This window comes from Gavialis gangeticus, unplaced genomic scaffold (genome assembly GCF_001723915.1).
Source record: "Gavialis gangeticus isolate Ggan-Ray unplaced genomic scaffold, GavGan_comp1, whole genome shotgun sequence".
In the NCBI taxonomy this organism is placed as follows: Eukaryota; Metazoa; Chordata; order Crocodylia; family Gavialidae; genus Gavialis; species Gavialis gangeticus.
In genome coordinates this window covers 117398496-117417832 of record NW_017729022.1, presented here as the reverse complement: position 1 = coordinate 117417832, position 19337 = coordinate 117398496, and the positions used below count along the sequence as shown (strand labels likewise).

Genomic DNA, 19337 nt, shown 5'->3' with positions numbered 1-19337 from the left:
GCAAACCTTGAGAGGCTGCTGTTACTTATGCTTTCAGGGCTGTCTACGTTACACTGGGAACTTTTCCAGCCCCTGGAGCCCCCCTAGATTGGGAGAGTGCAAAGATGACTTAAAGTCATCATAGACTGCCTCCACCCAAGCTGTGCAAGTGTGCTGTGCCCCTACAAAGGGCCCAGGGAATCCAGAGTTAGCCTTATGACAGAGGGTTTTGTGGGTAATGTGCACAACTGGGAATCAGGAGGTCTAGGCTTGGCCTTGGAGACCCTATGCAAGTTGTTTCTCTGCTTGATGGCAAGGCTGATATAAACAGCCAGGATTTTTTTTTCTGCAGAGAAATTGGATATTTTATATTAAATAGGACTATTTATTTATTTAGTTAAATTATAACAAGCTTTTTTTCTCAAATGAAATCTGAATTTAATACAAAAATATGTTAAGGGGCGAATTGCTCATAGCCCCTTTAAAGCTTTAAGTAAATATGCTGAGTCTGTGAGCCTCTGTCAACAAGTTGAACTTACAGATCATGTGCTAATCTAGATAAAGACATTTTCAACATCTTTATCAATAATTTAGATGAGGATGTGGAAAGCATGCTGGCCAAGTTTGCGGACAATACTAACTTATGGGAAAAAGCAGTCACGCTAAAGAACAGGATGCAAATCCAAGCAGACCTGGACAAGCTGGAAAGGTGGGCAGAGCAGAACCAGATGCAGTTCAATAAGGATAAATGTAGAGTGCTTCATCTGGGGAGAAGCAACCTGCAACACGAATATAGGTTAGGAGGAGATGTCCTGTCCAGCACAATGACTGAAAGGGACCTTGGTGTTATGGTTGACCACAGGATGAACGTGAGACACCAGTGCGACACTGTAGTCAACAGAACTAATAGCATACTGGGATGCATTAGCTGATACATCGTGAACAGGGCTAAGGAAGTAATACTTCCTCTCTACTCCGCATTGGTAAGACCCCAGCTGGAGTACTCTGTCCAGTTCTGGGCACTGCACTCAAAAAAGATGTGGAGAATCTTGAAAGGGTCTAGAAAAGGAGCAGAAGAATAACTAAGAGCCTGGAGGACAAACCTTATGAGGAAAGACTAAGTGATCAGGAACTGTTCAGCCAGGGGAAAAGCAGACTGAGGCAGGACTTGGTAACCGTCTATAAGCATGTAAGGGGTGAATATCAGGAGCTGGGAGCAAAACTGTTCACTAGGGCACCCCAGGGGAGGACAAGGAGCAATGGCCATAAACTGTTAGAGGATGGTTTCAGGGTGGATGTAAGAAAGAGCTTCTTTATGGTAAGGGTGACCAGAATCTGGACTAGACTTCCCAAGGAGGTGTTGCAGTTCTCAACCTTGGAAGTCTTCAAGAGGAGACTGGAGAGACACCTTGCTGGGATTATTTGAACTCAGCCGTATTCCTGCCTAGAGCAGGGGAGTTGGACTCAGTGATCTTTCAAGGTTCCCTCAAGCCCTTAATTTCTATGATTCTATGATAAGAAGCAGGGGGAAAGCATCTAACTTGAAAAGTCTGGCTTTATCAATATGACACAGTAGATCAGGTACTGTGTTACAGACTCAGGCTTATGGGGGAGCCAGTGGCTATGCTACTGGGACAAGAGATGAGCAAAATCATTACAGGTGCTGGTACCTGGCCTCTGCCTCTACAAGACACCTGTATGTGTCTGCTCAGGATTAAATTCTGGTTTCTATCCTCGGGCAGCCACTTGACACAAAATACGAGCAGAAAGTTAATTATCTAGTATAGTGGTTCTCAGCCTACAGCATATAAACCGGAGTGATCCAGCACAGGGGATGAGCAGCAAACACCTCATCCTGATACATCCCCTTCCCTTCCCTGCTTGTCACTGATCCTTGTCCTGCCACTGATCCCTTCTCTGCTCTCTCCTTCTCCCCTCGCTTACAGCAGGGGCTGCTTATTCTCTCTCTCCCTTTCTCCTTCCTCGCTCCCCTATGGCAGGTGCTGCTTACCAGAGGTAAGTCCTCTTCCTCTCTCCCTCCCCTTCCTCTGAGATTGGCAGCCACTTCCCTCCCACCTCTCTTCTTCCCCCCACTTCCTTTGCCCCTGGAGGGGAACAATCTCAGGCACCCAGCCTACTGCCCTAAAAGTTTGAGCAGCACTGTTATAGTAAATGACCAATATTTTTAACGTATCAAAAGAAGTGAAATCAATAAAAATCTGAAACATGAAGCTCTAGAACTGCTTAAAGAGATGTATGTAATTATAGTGTACTCTCTTTGGTCAAAACAAGAGGTAGCAAACCTGCCATGAAGGCTCTGTTTAGCTATAAATCTATGTGACTGAACATTTGCACCAACCAATGAGAAGGCAGCTTTCTTTAGAAAATAAGTGAACTACAAATGAAAAGTTGATTGAAATGGAGGCTTTCTGCAAGGTGATTGAAACTGCTGATGTAAATCACCTTTAGCTTAAATCAGTCCTGGCTGTTCTGTAGCTTTGTTCCCTAAGCTATAAAACATGGTTAGTGGTACTCCTTTACCTTGCTGGCCATTGCCAGGCTTTATTCACTCAGATTTGGAACAAATTTGGAGGAAAGGGGCTGTATAAATGTCAGGGGATGTTATAGATGAGCAGAGGAATGAGGTGGGGCAGCAGTGAGAGAGACAAAGTCCATATGCCATCATTCATACAGATGCATGATGGTAACTTCATTCCCTAGTCAGGCCAGGGCCTCTGTAAATTGTGGAGACAAAAAAAATCTCACTGTAATGCTTCTAGCGGGGCTTTTCATACCAAAAAATCTGAGCTGCTTCCCTGCCCTCCCATCTCACAGAGGTGTACTTCATTCAGGTCCCATTCACATCTCTATAGGATGCCCTGGGTCTCTTGATCAGGGATTCTGTGCTTTTGAACTGTCAGTCCCCTCCTTAAATGTGGGAGCAATGGTCCCTACTGGCTCCACAGAGACAGGACTACTCCCTGCTCTCCTAGACCCTCTTGGTATGGACAGTGCTTGTTCACAGCTGGTGCACAAGGGAGACATTTCTGTTCTCTGTAGTGCTGGGTACTTCGCTCCTTATTTCTTTCACTGCATTGGTGTCCCACAGACAGTAAGAAGGCACCTCCCCAGTTTTGATAACTAAGCTATGGAATATCGTTCTGGCAGTTCTTCATTCCTCCTCTGGATTGTGTTCAGATGTACTTTTCTGAAAGTGTCAAAATGTTGAAAACTGAGACAGAAACTGTTCTCTCAGCTGCTTCTCCTCTTCTGCCTAGGTCGTGACAAATAGGGACACTGAGGAGACTTTGCTGTGCATAGCGTATGTTTTTGAGGTCTCCACTAGTGATCATGGTGCTCAGCATCACATCTACCGGCTGGTGAAGGACTAAAGACTCTCTACCCCTGGACCGCCTATGGGAATATATATCTGAGGAAAAAGCCCGTGCCTGAACCACCCCCACCCCTTCCTGATACCAAACTGAGAAATAAACTTACAGATATTGTGTATTTTCAGAAAAGCACCTGTGAGCTGTTTTGTGACCAAAAGGGGGGAAATAATTCTGTGTCTTCAGGTTCACACAATGGAGAAAAGTCTTGGAATTGCCAAAGGGACTGAAAATCAAGGGTCACCACGTACTTCAGTCTCTGCTAAGCCTTCCTTTGGGCTCCACATTACATATGGAAAGCTAAGTTTTTCAGAACAGAATAATAGGGTGCAGAGGTGCATGTGTACAAGCAGTCTCATACCCATAGGTACACAAACCCACACATGGATGCTTGTGTACAGTCACAGAATCAAGAAGGTGGCTTATGTGGAGGCATGAGGATTATGTGCACATATGCAGTAACATATGCTTTTGGAAGTCCATGAGTCACCACAGTGACATGGTTAGATGATAATACATGTGCAGAGATGTGTACAGTTGGACATGCACAGCAGTAACTGTGTGCACACTTATTCCTGCATGCAATACAAAGGCAGGTGCATATACTGTAGATGCTTATATATAGCACCATATGCCTGCGTGTGTCCAGCTACACGTTTTGCAGGGCCATCACACATTCCTCCCAGTAAGATTTGTTACCTGAGCACTTGGTAACAAATCTCAGCCTTTCTTAGCCTTTCTTTGCAGGGCTAAGGAAAACCAAGCATTACTTCACCATGCTGGGGTTGTGTGAATGGACAATTCTACCTGTAAAGCTTTCCTTTGGAATGCTGATTTGCTCCCCACCTCTCAGGTCCTGTGATGGATGTCTGCTCTTTCTTGTGTACTAAGTTCCAATGGTTGATACCCATTTGTGGCAGGCAGTGGCATGCAAAAGTGTCACTGAGAGCACTGTTCCTCAATGGTGGAGTGTGAGAAGGGTTAAAACACAGCTTGGCTTTCAGAGGCCTGGCTCAGCTTGCAGGGCAGGCACTTAGAAGAAAAAATCTCTGTTCTCCTTGTAAACTGAGGCCATCTGTTCTGGAGTTACTGAGAGATGAGGTTATCAATGTAGAGAAGAGCCACCCTTTCAGATAGTTTTGAGGGAGCCAAAGACGTGTTGCTGCAGCTGAGCTAACAGTGTGACATCTCCAGGTATGGTACTGAAATACTCATTTTAGAGATGACTTTAACATCTTGGAAATAATTCAGCAGAGCATCCCTTACAATATGACCTTGCACACTTTCTTCAGACCTTTTTCACTTACTTCTATCACATTCTTGCCAGGCAGCGGCATTCTAGCAAGCATTGGGGGACCCAACCCAACGTCCCTAACATATCAGTGCTTCTGGGGAAGTCCTGTTTGAGCAGTCCTGAGGCAGGGCTCGGAGAAGACTAGAAGCAGGGCAGAGAGTCAAGGACACACCGTTGCATTGCCAGCCTGTCCAGTTCTTTAAAACATTGCACTGTTCACACACCGGTAAAAAAAAATCCATCCCATTCTACCCAGAATAGAAGGGCACAAATTGCCCTTCACTAGCTGCTTTTTGAAGCTGTGCGTGCCTGAATGATCTCAGCTGAATGACAACAGTGAGATGCACTGTGTGTGTAAATAGCAGCTTTCCGCTTCACATGAGTCAAACAGCTGCTCATCATCCATCCCAGCAGTGAGCCAGGTCACACAAAATGATGCTTTGAAACATCAGCAGCAACCGGTACACTGCCTATACCAGCCCTCTGCCTATTGCAGTCACCAGTGGGGCTGTCAAACCATTGTTACTGGAAGTGAGTCAGTGCAGTGCTACAGTGGCAGGTTATGGGATACAGCTTGCCAGGGTGACTAGCTGCAAAGCAGTGAGCCTGTTAGCAAGAGAGATAGGTAGCAGATGCAAGTTGTAGAGAGGCAGGTTAAAGCAATATGCCTGCTAATTGGGAAAAAGGGAAAAACCCTTGAGCTTGGCTCTGAGGATCAGAGGGTAGGTGAGTGGAAGAGGGTGGAATATAGGACCAATAAACCTGACTCCTGGTATGGAGCTTCAGACTGGCCCATGCTTGGCTGAGGAGAAGGAACTCTGGAGGGAGTAGTTCTGTGAGCACTTATGCAGGTAGTTTATGTTATTCAGCTGTTGATCTTGCTGTTTGATCAGAGGCTTAATGACTACAAGGGGGCTTGGAGGTCCCAGGGGGTGCCTAGGAGGCACTCTGTGCAAGGTTCAAGGATCCAGAGGGCTTAGGATGTGAGGGAAAGCCCTGCAAGGACCAGGAATCTGGTGGGCTGAGGGGCAGAAGCCCTGGCAAAAGCCCTGTAAGGACCAGGGGTCCAGTGGGCTGAGTAGGTAGAACCAAAATAGAGCCCTGCTAGGACCAAGGGTCTAGTGGGTGGAGTGGGCTGAAGCAGAGAAGGCAAGAGAAGCTGTATGAGCTGATGTGCAGATAAGGTCAGGGGTCCAGGGAATTTTGCAGTTGGGGAAACAGCCTTGCAAGGGCCAGGGACCCAATAGGCTCTAGCCCAGGGAAGGTGAGAGATTTCAGTGAAGGAAGACCTACCTGTAAGGCATGAAAGTGGTTGTGGGGGAGGCTGGAGGTCAGTAGACCATGTCCAGCAACAGCAAGATACAGAGCCAGGGGCCCAGGGAAGGCAAACCCTTGGGGAGAGAGAAAGCAGGGAGCACCAGAGTGAATAGAGACACCAAAGATCTTATCCTGGCCCTAGGGACAGCCTTGTCAACTTCAAGGCATGGCAGATAGATTAAGTGGAGCCGCGGAAGGATCAACAGGCAGGATTAACTTGGCCCTAAGGGAGCACAACAGCTATGCAGGAGCCATTACAGGCTGACTCTATGCTATGATCAGTTGCAGTTTTGGGAGTAAAACATTGGAAGAAAATTCTGATTTACACAGATCAGATTGGCAAGAATGGGGAAGAAGTTCAGTTGATTGGAGCAACATTGTTTTGGGCTCTATACAATCACTTAGGAGGGGATCACACCCAACCTGAGGAGCTTGCAGTATAAAGTAGTGGTACTCAACAGACTCCAGGCATCCTTCCAGACTCTGCTGAATTTAGCAGCACCTCACTTCAGAAGCCAGTTTCACTCTTTGTGACCGTGAGAAAATAACAGAGCAATTCTTCTGTTGCAAAGAACTCAAGAAAACCACAACAGGTCAGAACGGTCTTGATACTATAAATTCCTATTTGAAATTTCTGGGTTACTGTTGTGAATGATGTGTAGGTGTTTGTATGGCTAATAGTACTATTATTGGCAGCACCCTGTGGCACCCTCAAGAATCTCGGGGCACCACAAGGTGAGGATTGCCTTGGTTTAAGGAGACAAGATGCACGAACAGCAGGAGGAAAAATAAAGAGGTTGAGCAACATGCTGGGGCAACCCAGAAGCAGTAGCAAAGCCAGGTATACATAGAACCCATGGGACTTTGTCACAATCCAGTGCTTTGGTCATTCACCCACGCTGACTGTTCTGACTGCTGCTAGAAGATGGATTTGGCTCCTGTCTGAGCATACAGCCAGTGTAAGAACAATAACTGCTCGTCTTTATGGCTACCTTGCAGTATCTGCATCCTCATTACTGTTTGTTTGTCACAACAGGTAAGAAAGCCCTGGCAGCACAACTTACAGCTCCTTCCTGTCTAACATCACCAGCAGGCTTTCATCGCTGGGAGAACACTCCCTGGCTAACAAAGTCAGAAGCACAAATGAATAAAGGATCTGCCTGGTTTAGTTGGATTTTAAAAGCAGAGATGTAATTCATGAGCTTTTAAGTGGGTGGCCAGGTAAAAAAACACTGGGACTAAAGTTTTATGAATGAATTTGCGGGAAACTAATCACTCTGGAGCTACTCAATAGATCCTTGTTATCTCATGCCCTGGCCCCCCAGTGGAGATCTGTCGAAATTAGTGGAAGAGGAACTTTCCGGTCCTTTCTAATGCTGGGTTTCTGGGGCTAAGGCTCCATCCCACCCATCCAGAATATATTTCCAAGAGAGGTAATGTGACTCCTTACACATTGACATTATTTTTCTTGAAGACTTTGTAAACCTTTACACGCCTACCAGTTGTTCCTATCATGTTTCATGGAGTATGATAGGAGTGTTGTGGCCATAGTGATCCAAGGAATACATGAGAAGCAAGGGTTTTTTTTGAGTGGCATGCTTTATTGGACCAACTGTGCCAAAAAGCTTATCTAACATCTCTCCCAGCTATAAATCTAATCCAATAAAATATATTCCCCAAAACCCTGTTTCTCATGTTTTATAGAAACCAATGAGCAGACATCTGTGATTTCCTCCTTAATATTTGGTCTTCATGTGTGATCATGGAGTATGAAGAAGGTTACAGCTCTTAAAATACTGTAGCTTTAACTGGCTGGTAGCCATTTTGCCAGACTTTCGATTGAATATTTTTTCAATTTTGCAGACAGTCTTGTCCCTTTTTTGTAATTTTTGTCTTCTGTATTTATCTAGACCAGTGGTCTCCAACCTTTTAAAGTAGGAGATCACCTTTTGGCATTTAAAAGCAACCCAAGATCTACCATGTGCCGTTGCCTTCCCCCCTTAACCCCCTGGGTAAGTCTGTGGGAAGGGAAGCAGGGGGCAGATCAAGGCAGAGGGAGAAAACATTATTTGGGGGCACGCCTCCCCAGTAGGTCAGTCCCACCCAGCCGTGGCCCCACTCAGCTTACCCCTGCTCCTGCCTCTGCAGCACTGTTCCTCACCGTGAGGGCCTTGATCTAGCCCCCACCTGTTCCCTCCCCCAGCCCAGCAGGTCAGTCCATGGGGTGCACATGTGCATGCATGCAGGCATTCAGCCCTCCACCCCAGCCTTGGATCAACTCCAAGAGGCTCCAAGATCTACCAGTAGATCAAGATCTACTGGTTGGTGACCACTGATCTAGACTCTCTCTCAAAAAAGGAGTGAGAGCTAAGAGCTGCCATTTTCCAAGGGGTACCTCAAGTGTAAAAAGGCTGAGGTCTGCTGCTGCAACCTCTGTGGTCTCAGTGATTGTGTTTAATTTGGAAGATGATGTGATTCCTTGTAGACAGAAGAAGAAATATCAGTTCTGCAAATCAAAATGCTCATTTTCTTTGCCCAGATTACTCAAGTAGTGGCCAAAAGGAATACATTATGTAACATTCTTTGGTACTGGAACTCCCAAAGTCCATTTTAAACCTATTAGTTCACATTGGCTTGGATACTGGCAATGAGATGAAAAGAAAATGGTCTTAAAGAACCATAAGCAGATGGGAGGTGGCCTAGATGACCCTTAAGGTTCCTTCCAAACCTAAGGTTCTATGTTGCTGTAAGCAACTGTGTATTTACTGAGTGACAGTGGTGTACTGAAGAAATCCTTGTAGGCCTATTTGCATTTAGCGTCCTTATTAATGAACTGCAAGAAGGGGAAAACAGCATAATAATTAAATTTGCAGCTGGTACTAAAGGGAGGTGATGCAACAGAGCACTAAACCAGAGCTTGTGCTTCTGAACTATTAAGAGTGACTTTACCCACACCAAATACTGGAGCAGAATCTCTTGGGAATCTGAAAGGAGAGATTTGAGATGGGATTTTAAAATCCCTGTATAAAACAGGGACAGATGGCAGCAAAGAGCTAAATTAGCAGCCTATTCAGAAGGCACCCAGTGCCAGAGATGTGCTGAAGAATGGTTTTGTTTTTTTTTTAACATATTTAGTGCACTCTCAAAACTAAAAACATGTTGGATTCAAATGCTTCCCTTCCTTCTTCCCCCTCCCCCCCAACCCCCACACAATTAAACTATGGCTTCTTCCATCTTCCAAACTATGTGCAATGAAGTAACACGAGTACACCTTGGGATCTTAATGGTCCATGAAAAACAGATGTACAGTGGAGAATGAAGACTGCCTGCTCTGCAAAAGACCTAAGACTAGATCTTAAGTAGGCCTAACACTAGGCCAAGCCAGGCTTAGTTTTTCCCCAGGGATTTCCATCTTACTTGGGGCCCCATTTGTAGGACTATATTGTAGCTTGCTCTTGCCAGGGAGTATGTAGGGAGCAAAATGCCTTTCTCCTTCTCTTCTGCTCTCCAAAAGCAGGTGCAGACCAGCTACCTTCATAGGCCTGAGCTCAGCCCAAGGTGTAAGCAGGTCTAGCATTGCCAGCCACCTTTGTGGAAGTAGGGCTCCGATTCTCTTTGTCCCTAGTTGCCAGAACTGGCTGGGTATGGATTGAGACATGTTAAACCCCTCAAAAATGACAGTCTAGGGCCTTGAGCTGCAAAAGGGCCGTGGTCCTTGCCTCTGTGGCTGCAGTGCAAATAGCCCTGTTTGCCTCCCTTCCCTTCAACTCCCTTGGGCCCTGAGCTGGGGGGGAGGGGGGCATCCTGCCCTTCCCTCCGCTGTGGTGGCACGAATGGCCCTGTCCACCTCCCTTCTCTTCTCCTCCCTCCACTGGCCTTGCCACTATGGAGGCCATCCCCTAACAGCAGCTCCAAGCTCTACTCCCTGCAGGCGGCAGCACCATGGTGGGGAGGGGGTATCGATTGGTTTAGGGCCCACTACAAATTTAATCTGGCCCTGATGACAGTGATTATACTCCCCCAGCAAGCTCTTGGAGCAGGATGACTGCATTGTCCAGCAGGTAGCAGTGCCTTCAGTACTCTAAAGAATAAGGAAGTCCTGATTCACTTTCAGCTGAAAGCCAAAATTTAGGTTCTCTCCCTGACGCTGCTCCTGGGTGATCTTATGAAAAACCTAATTGGGTCCAGGAGTCCTAGGAGCGAGTGGTCTCGGTAGGAACGGGTCCTTCTTGTGCAAGCACTTGTATAATCCCAAGCAAAATGGAGAGCTGCAACACCTCATTAACATCTGCAACAGATTATTTTAAAACACCAATTCCTGCATAGCATCTGCAGCTGCGGTTTCCAAGTTGTCCCCTAGGTGTCACTGTGACCTGTTCTAATCTCAAAACAAATTTGAGCAAAGCGTGTTGTTTTCTATAAAACTAAAGAGCAGTGACACCTAGTGCACCATAACTGAATTGCTGAAGGACAAGCCTGCCTACAGTTTCTCACTTTATGCTGTACATGCGTTCCTGGAAAATGGCTCATAACTCGAATTCGCATAAAGCTAATCCACTTTACAACGTAACAAATAGGGTTTCATTCCAAGACCTCAACTGTACTGACCCTGAGGCCATTTCTACCACTTTTACAAGATAATTTTCATACTCGCCAAGAGCAGGCAGTATACACAAGCACAGGGCACTATCATAATGGGGATGACAACTACAGAAACGTGTCTCAGACAATGAGTGAGGAGCACAGATCAACACGAGATTATATTTTGGTGTGTGTCATTCCCACAATGCACCGCCCAAAGCAGCTGACTGCAGGCTTCCACCACACTGATTGCATAAGAGTGAATTTACGTTGCATATAACAAATTTTTGGTATAAAAAGGGTCATCGCATAAGCGTGAATTTGCACATGCAGAACCCCCATAAAATGAAGGAAACCTGTATTTAAATCTCATGTCACCTCAGCCCTAATCCACAACATGAAGCAATACAGCAAAGCAACAATGTTACACTAAGGAGAGAGAAACAAAATAACCTTGGAAAGCTATTTATTTCCATGCAGTACTGTTTGCATCAATGAATACAGTCTGACCTGGAAATCCTTAAATAGTTTCCCAACTGTCTCTTCTGCGTCTTAAATCCCTCCTGCCAGCCAGCACACAACAGAAATTCCCTTGATTTTAATGTCCTGTGATGGTGTTTCCTTATGCATTTGGTGGCGGAAAGTGGATCAGTCTGTCTGACATCACTGGAGACTGAATTCTTTTGTCCATAGAAAGAAGAGAACAAGTGCACAATTCCCCTTACTCAAATGTACGAGGTCTTGTGTAGGCACCAGGGCAGTGCCAGGTGCATACATGTTGGGGGCTTACACTGGCAAAGCGAGACTGGTGTAAGAATCCTTAGTGGAGAAAAGCTCTAAAAGATTCACATGGGAAAAACACAAAGAATAAGCTAAACCCATACTGGCAAACATGGTACAATGGCAAGATATATTAAAAACCCATGAGCAAGCTGAAGAATGCATTGGACATCAGGCAAGATTACAGGGTGTAATATGGGGAATGCCTTCCATGCAGATGCCTCTTTCCCCTGGTAGGGGCTGCAGGTTGTGCTTGTGGCACCATCCCCCAAAGCGTCCCATGTGACCCCACTTCCTTGGCATTGACTATCTGTGACTGGGGCCAGAAGAATATACATTGTCCTTAACTGCTAATCCCAGTGAAAAAGCCAACAGAAAGTTCAGCCATCTGGAGTCTGCATTAATTCTTCTCCAGTCTGACAGTTCTAGGAACAGCTTCCCTTGAGGAAGGATCCCAGAGCAGTGGCCTTAATAGAAATATCAGTAAGCCAGAAAGCAGAGGGGCCTTGGCATGGATTAAATGGACTATATCCTTATGCAGAAGTGGGGAAAATCCATCCATTTTGGGTGCTCTCCCTCCCACTGAGGTAGTGCTCTCTTGACAGAATGATTCTCACAACTTCCCCACATGGACATTTCCCTGGGAGGACCCTGCCAACCCATTGTAATTAAGGCAGAATAATGCATCTTCAAGCATACTTTAAAGAAAACTTGAAGAACGACTGCATAGCAGGCATCCATCCTGGAAAAGATTATATTTGTGAGAGAGACAGTAGTGTCCACAGACTCTGCTTATGAAAAAGCCCTCACTTTACTAGGTGTTACATTTATACATAGCAAAAGCCATTACCCCCATCCAAAGACACAAATAAGAGGAAGAAGATAATTATACAGCCCATTTTACAGGTATGGCATTGAGGCACAAGCAGATGAAGTGAATCGCCCAAGGTTGCAAAAGGAGTCTAAGGCAGAGCTGGGAACTGGACCTAGATCTTCTTAATCCCAGTCCAACAATTTATTCATAAGATCACCGTTCCCCTGAAATGGAGTCTGGTAAAGCCTAACTGAGGAAAAGATAAGGAGGTATGCTGCATTAGCATTACAGTTGAGGGAAGTAAGACAAATTAAAAGGGCTCTTACAAATACATCAGCCAAAAGGAAACATGAGAGAACTAGTGGGTAAAAAAATCTGTAATCACCTGCAGGATAATGGCTCCATTAGTAATAACTTGCAGGGAGTCTGACAGGACAAATCATTCCAAACAAAATTTGATCTGCGATAGTGCCAGACATATTCTGATTGCACTGTAGAATTAACTACCGATTGAAAAGAATAGATGGTTTTCTCTATGGACTGAAGTGGAACATTTAATAGTGTCTCAGGAAATTAATTCAAACTGGATTGGGTATGCACTCAAACAGTGAGAAGGAAACAGACATTGAAAAAGTGTCTGTAAGAAGGGAGATATAGATGGGAGGATAAGGGTCCATCTTTGAGAAACCAAAGTATCACAGAAAAGGAGCACCAAATAGTCTGGAACTCTTGAGACCTGACTAGATGGCATTACCAGTTGTGACAGCTCACATCACCCCTCCAGATACTTGAAACATTACAGCCCAGGCAGAACAAGAAGGCCCTGCATTCATTCTTTCCACAAACATTGAGTCCAAAGCATGTTTCATGTGAGGTGAGTTCATTTGAATGCATTCATCTGATAAAAGAAACCACAGTCAAAGCTAAGAGATGTGATGCTCATGTACATGCCGCTACAGGCAGAAACGCTTTATAAAGGAGCTTCCTGATGCCTTAGTGGCAATAGAGTCAAAATACCCCATGTTTTCACATAGGCAATAACGTATGTGTTGACAAGCCTGCAGATGCAAATGCCCCCAGGTTCAACTCCTTACTTGCCTCCCTAGGACTTTCACAGGTCACCTCTGATCCAGTCCAAACATCTGGTTCAACCCTGGACCTAAGCATTGGTTTAGATGTTTAGACTGAAGACATCACAACCCAACCTTATCTTAGACAAGCTATTGCATTAAGAAGGTGGTCACGGATCTTCTGGCTCCCAGACAACAAGATGCACAAGTCTGTGCCAGGAAAATTCATGAATTCCAACCAGTTCAAAGCCAGCTAAGGGACAGCTGTCCACAGAGCAAAAAGTTAAGCATCTGAACAAAGAATCTAGCTTCAGTTTTACATAAGTTGGTCTCCACAAAGCCACACTGTTCACACAGCTCTCCGTGATTTTCTGATACCTTGCAATAAATGAAGAAAAAGAAGAGGAAATCTGAGGGCTGATGGTAGAGAAGAAAAACTAATAGACAGTATATAGTACAATTAATTTCTTCAAGCCTGTGCTGAGACTGTATTGCGAGCTAAGAGAATGTTCCTATACACTCCAGTGAAGCTGCCAAATCCCACTGCAAGGAACCCAGGTGGTAAGTGGCTTCATAATTCCTGAGTATCTGCAGTTCACCATCGCCTGGCTTTGTGGGAATGACCCTTCACCATTAGGAAGAGCCAAACAGTATTGGTTCACCATGCTTGCACCTAGCATCGAACTTTTCCAGGGTTCCGTACATTCACTCAGCAAGAAGTCCTGGCATGCTAATGGAGTCTTGACTCAAGATTTGCAAATCTGACCCATGCCCTCCCTGACTTAGAGAAAAGAGTCAGAAGCAACTGGTGCCACTTGTGATTGAAGTAGTTAACATCATTCAGAGAAGGAAGTTCCTCTCCTCCTTCAAACATGAAATAATCCCACCAACACTAAAGAAACCCACTCTGCACACGGCAGTTTTAGCCATTCTGCCTGGAGTCAATCTTCCCATTCCTTTGCAAGCTCACAGAGAAGCTAGTCAAAGGCCCCATGCAAGCTCATCTAACTAAAACTAGTATTCTAGACCTGGCACGATCTGGATTTGGGTCAGCACACAGAAATGAAACCCCTTAAATGGCACTGAAGGCTGATATCTTGCTGTCCATTGCCTTACAGCAGATATCTGTCTTTGTCCTCCTGGCAGCCTTGGCAACATTTGACATTACCGATCATGAGATACAATTGTCTCATTTGACCAAGGTGGCAATCTATTGGGGTAATCTGCTAAAGTGGCTTGAGTTTTTCCTGGAAGAAATGCACCCAGTGATTAGTGATGGGAGACTGCACCATCATCACTAGACCTCTTGCTTGTGGAGTCCTACAATCATTTCTCTCTTTCCAGCTCTTCAACATCTACACGCCTCCGCTAGAGCAACAAGACAGATGACATAGACTCAAGTGCAAGCAATAAAGGGGGTAAGGCTGTTGGGCTGAGGAAATCATTCTGAAGTGTTTGCAACCACAATAGGCTCTGTTGGTGAAAGGCAGGCAAGGTTCTTTGGGTAGATGTGGTATCTTTTATTATCTAAATAGTTGGGGGAAAGTTCTTTGAAAGCTTTTGGGCACAAACACTCTTTGTCAGGCATAGGGAGAGTGCTGGTGTTGTGTTCTCCAAGGTAAAAAAGAAGCTAATTTACAACATGCAGGTCTGTGAAATGCAAATGAGTGGAAATTTGGAAGACAATGGGTAGAGATAGGAGGGGAGGGGGGCGAAAGAGATGGATATATGTGAAGGAATGCAAGTGGTCAGCTGGAGGCAGATTACCTGATGTACCAGCTGTCAGGAAGGTTGTAATGTGTCATGAATTCAATGTCTATATTAAGTCCATGATTTTTTTTGTATCCAGTAGATTTATGAAGTGAAGTTCATAGGCCCATCTATGAAAGGTGTTTTGTAAATTCCCTTTGAGGATTAGAACTGAGAGATCGGAGAGGGAGTGAGTGTGATTGTCTTGTGAGAAGTGTGCACCCACAGGTAATTGGATATTTTTGTCTTTGATAGATTTCTGGTGTGCGTTCATTCTGGTGCTCAGATGTTGTTTGGTTTCTCCTACGTATTTTCCATCAGGGCATTTGGCGCACTAGATGAGATATATTACATTTCAGGAGGTACAGGTGAAAGATCCAGGAATGGTGATGGTTCTGTTGTGGGGTGTAGTTATTGTGGGACTGGTGGAGATATGTTGGAAGGTTTTACATTTCTTGTCCTGGCATGGTCTGGATCCATTTAGTGTGGTTTGGGTCACAGGAAGTTTGCTTGTGGTGATGAGGTTTGCAAGGGTTGGTGCTTATTTAAAGGCTAGGATGGGTGGTTCTGGAAATATTTATTTAAGAACTGGGTCTTCTTCTAGTATGGGTTACAATTGTTTGAGGATATCTGATACTCCAGGTAACCTGCCTCCGGCTGACCACTTGCATTCCTTCACACATTTCTCTCCCTCCCCCTCATCTCTACCCATGGTCTTCCAAACTTCCACTCAACTCATTTGCATTTTCACAGATCTGCACCTTGTAAATTAGCTTCTTTTCTATCCTGGAGAACATATAACACCAGCAGAGTCTCCCTATGCCTGAAGAAGGGCATTTGTGCCTGAAAGCCTGCATTCCCAACTATTTAGTTGGTCTAATAAAAGATATCACATCTACCCAAAGAACCTTGTCTGCCCGTGTCCTTAGACCAACGCGGCTACAACCAACAACTCTGTTGGTGAAAGGCACAACAGGTCAATTCAGTCCGTAGGAGTGATCCTAAGATCCTCATGTTGGAACATCTATGAGTTATGCTTTCTGTCCTCTCTGGATAGTAAGGAGTCTGTCCCATCTTGGCAAACAATGACTTGGTCTCAGTTATTTGTTTGTTGCTTTATTGCTTCTTAGCTAGGCGAGTGGTTCTCAACCTTTCTTGTACAAGGACCCATTTGTAAACATAAATGGCCAGTCCTGACCAAGTACACCTCACTCCTGACCTACTTCCCCCTGTCCCCAGGCCCCAGCTCCCCAGTGTGTGGGGTGGGGGGGGAGCCCAAGTTGTCCCTGGCAGGCTGGAGCTCTGCCAGCCTACAAGGGAAAACCCAAGGTTTCCCACGCTTTTCTGTTTTTAAAGTTTGTTTGCGACCCTTTTATAAACTCTTGCGATCCACTTTTGGGCCACGACCCATAGGTTGAGAAATACTGAGCTACACTACAGAAGTGCAATAGATTTGGACAGGAAGCCATCAGTGCTTAGGAAACTCCAGCAGGTACAGAACACTGTAGGATGTCTTAAAAGTACCCAAAGCTGTCCTCCCCTCTGGGTTTCCTTAGAACAGGAGTGCACAAGTTAAACTTTATTGAAGACCACTTCTATTTTCCACTGGAGGGCTGATCCTGGTGGAATCTGCTGTGACTGGATGGATGCAAGCCAGGGGTGGGCAAAATGCAGCTCATGGGCCCGATGCGGCCTGCTAGGCCATTCTATCTGGCCCACGGACCCCTAAAAAATGTAGAAAATTAATACTTATCTGCCCCTGGCTGCCTGTCATGTGGCCCTTAATGGCTTGCCAAAACTCAGTAAGTGGCCCTCCACCTGAAATAATTGCCTGCCCCTGATGTAAGCCCTTGGTACATTTGCAAGTGGGAAATTGGACTGCACAAGCAGGCACAAATGCATGTGTAGATTAGCACCCTGCAGTAAGGACATGGAACTAGTTGCTATTTTGCTTTTTAAAACTTTTTAAATTTAATAAAGTGGGTTAATAAAGAAAATTATAGCAGGCTGTTGGGAGTGCCATGGAGAACTGCAGGATATACACTCCTGCCACAGAATATCAAATCAAATTCAAGGTCTTGGACCTGTCTCCTCATTTACACGACCTGTCCAGGATATCTAAAATATCACCTAAAGCTCTGGGATGAAGCCTGTGGCCAATAACGTCAGTCCTCCGGCACAGTCGGAACTTCCTACAAAAGGGTAAAGTTCTTCTGTGTGGGAGATGGTTTTGCTGGGGACAAGGCTGAGACTGTAGAATTAACTTCCACCATAACTAAGGACCATCACAAACTAGACCACATTCTACTTCCAGTGCAAGGCATGCTTTTCCAAGCTGCTTTTTCTCATATGAACACAAAGCAATGTGATATATAGAAAGTAAAGCAAAGCATTTCCCTAACAAATACTTCTCTTCCCAGGAAGAAGATGAGAGAACAAACACATGACAGATATTAGTTACATTACTTCATGCATAAGCAGTCAGCTTCTCTGCTGAGAAGCGTATTATAAAATCTGTATAGATTAGAATAGAATAGTAGGGGACTGCATGGATCAACAAGGCACGGTTTCATATATTAGTCTTAATTATTATCTGGTAGAGGACAGGAGAACAAGCACATTAAAATGATCAGATGCTACTGAACGGGGAGGAGTGAATGGCAAATGCCATGGAGCACATAAAAGCTGCTGGAGAGGTACAACAGGGAATAATCGATCACCTGATCCTGCAGAAAAGTTCAGAGGGAGAGACTCAATGGGTCCTTCAGAGGTTCTGGGATGGTGCATATGCCTGTTTGTGGCAGGCACAGTGGGGCCATCTCTATAACCATGCTGATCTCCTAGCACAGGGGTGGGCAAAATGGGGCCCAGGGGCTGGATGCAGCCTGCCAGGCCATTCTATCCAGCCTGTGGGATCCCTAAAAAATTTAGAAAATTAATATTAATCTGCCCTGGGCTTGCCAAAACTCAGTAAGCGGCCCTCTGCCCAAAATAATTGCCCGCCCCTGTCCTAGCATCACCTGTACTTCTGCCACAGCTCTGGGGCCAGTACTGTGGCAAGGAAGTTTGGTGCCTGGGGCAAAGCCTGCAGCAGTAGCAGCCTGCCTTTGCCCCGTGCACAGATCCAGGGGGCACATGCCCCAACCATGCTTGCCTGGGAGTGCACGCAGTGGTGGGAGCTGCCCTCCCCTCACCCCTGCACCCCACCAAATGAGCCACTTGAGGCTCTGTCCTGAGCCCTGCCCCAGATGGGCAGCACCTGTCTGTGCCCCTTTGCTTTGGCACCTGGGGCGGTCGCCCTGCTCACCCTCCCCTTCCCCACCCCTTGTTATGGCACTGCCTGGGGCACTTCATCCCCTACTGCCCCTACTCCATCTTTCTCCCCAGGGGACATTGTGGCCTACAACCCCTCCCTCCCAGAGGGGAGGGATAACAGTGCAGCTTAATTCCATATATTGTTGCAGACCAGGTTCTTTGGGGAGATGTGATATTTTTTATTAGATAGTTGGAACTAAATAGTTGGAAAAAATGTTCTTTGCAAGCTTTTGGGTGCAAACACCCTCCTTCAGGAAGAGGGAGAGTCTAAAGAAGGATGTTTGTACCTGAAAGCTTGTGAAGAACAATTTTTTCAACTATTTAGTTGCTCTAATAAAAGATTTGACATTTACCCAAAGACTCTTGTCTTCCTTCATCCTTAGACCAACACAGCTACAGCCTACAGCCCCGATACATTTATGCTGCTTTTTCACATGAAATGTGTAGGGATTGAGGTAGTGTCCAAAGTACAAGAGAGTGTGCTACCCCCCTGCCACGTTAGAGTCAGGGCATAGGACTGAGAAGCAATGGGGCTTATTACTCTGTGCAGCACCAGGGGCTTGAGTTCGGGTTAGGTTCACAAGGGAGTCTCCCCAGCAAAACATGAGCCAGCCTGGAGGCCAGGGGACAGGGCTCTGGGCCTGCTGGTTTCATGGACGGGGGAAAGGCCTCACTCCTTGAACTTAGTCCTGCGGGTCTGGGACAGACGTTGTATAAACCAGTTTGAGCCAAATCCGTTAAGTCTGACACTGCATTCAACCAGGTTTATCTCACACTGGTTTATGTGCACGGGACATCTGTTCTGTTACGGGTTCGGGCTGGTTTCTGAAGATCGCTTAAACGGGGTGATGTGCAAGGTCCGTCCCCCGCCGGCGAGACCCTGCCCGGCTGCGCGGAGGGCGCCAGCACCCAGGGGCCGGCTGGCGAGGGGCAATGGGGGAGAGGTGGCCCCGGCCGGCCGGGCAAGGCGAGTCCCTGGGAGACGGGGGGCGCCGTCAGCGACACCCCCTGCAACCCGCGCCCGCACGGGCCGGCGCCGGGGTAGAGCT

At 46.0% G+C, this 19337-nt stretch overlaps 1 protein-coding gene and 1 long non-coding RNA gene across 2 annotated transcripts in view; one reads left to right on the top strand and one right to left on the bottom strand.

Moving 5' to 3' along the window:
- The window catches only part of TEAD4 (TEA domain transcription factor 4), an 81170-nt gene extending 77667 nt beyond the window's left edge, over positions 1 to 3503 (top strand). The window contains exon 11 of the mRNA XM_019515858.1: positions 3258 to 3503. Within this exon, the coding sequence (XP_019371403.1) occupies positions 3258 to 3371 (114 nt within the window). The 3' untranslated portion in view covers positions 3372 to 3503. The remainder of the gene's footprint in view (positions 1 to 3257) is intronic.
- A 15061-nt stretch (positions 3504 to 18564) lies between these two features.
- Positions 18565 to 19337, bottom strand: part of LOC109296579 — an 11372-nt gene continuing 10599 nt past the window's right edge. Inside the window, exon 3 of the long non-coding RNA XR_002096990.1 lies at positions 18565 to 18655. This is a non-coding gene — a long non-coding RNA (uncharacterized LOC109296579). The remainder of the gene's footprint in view (positions 18656 to 19337) is intronic.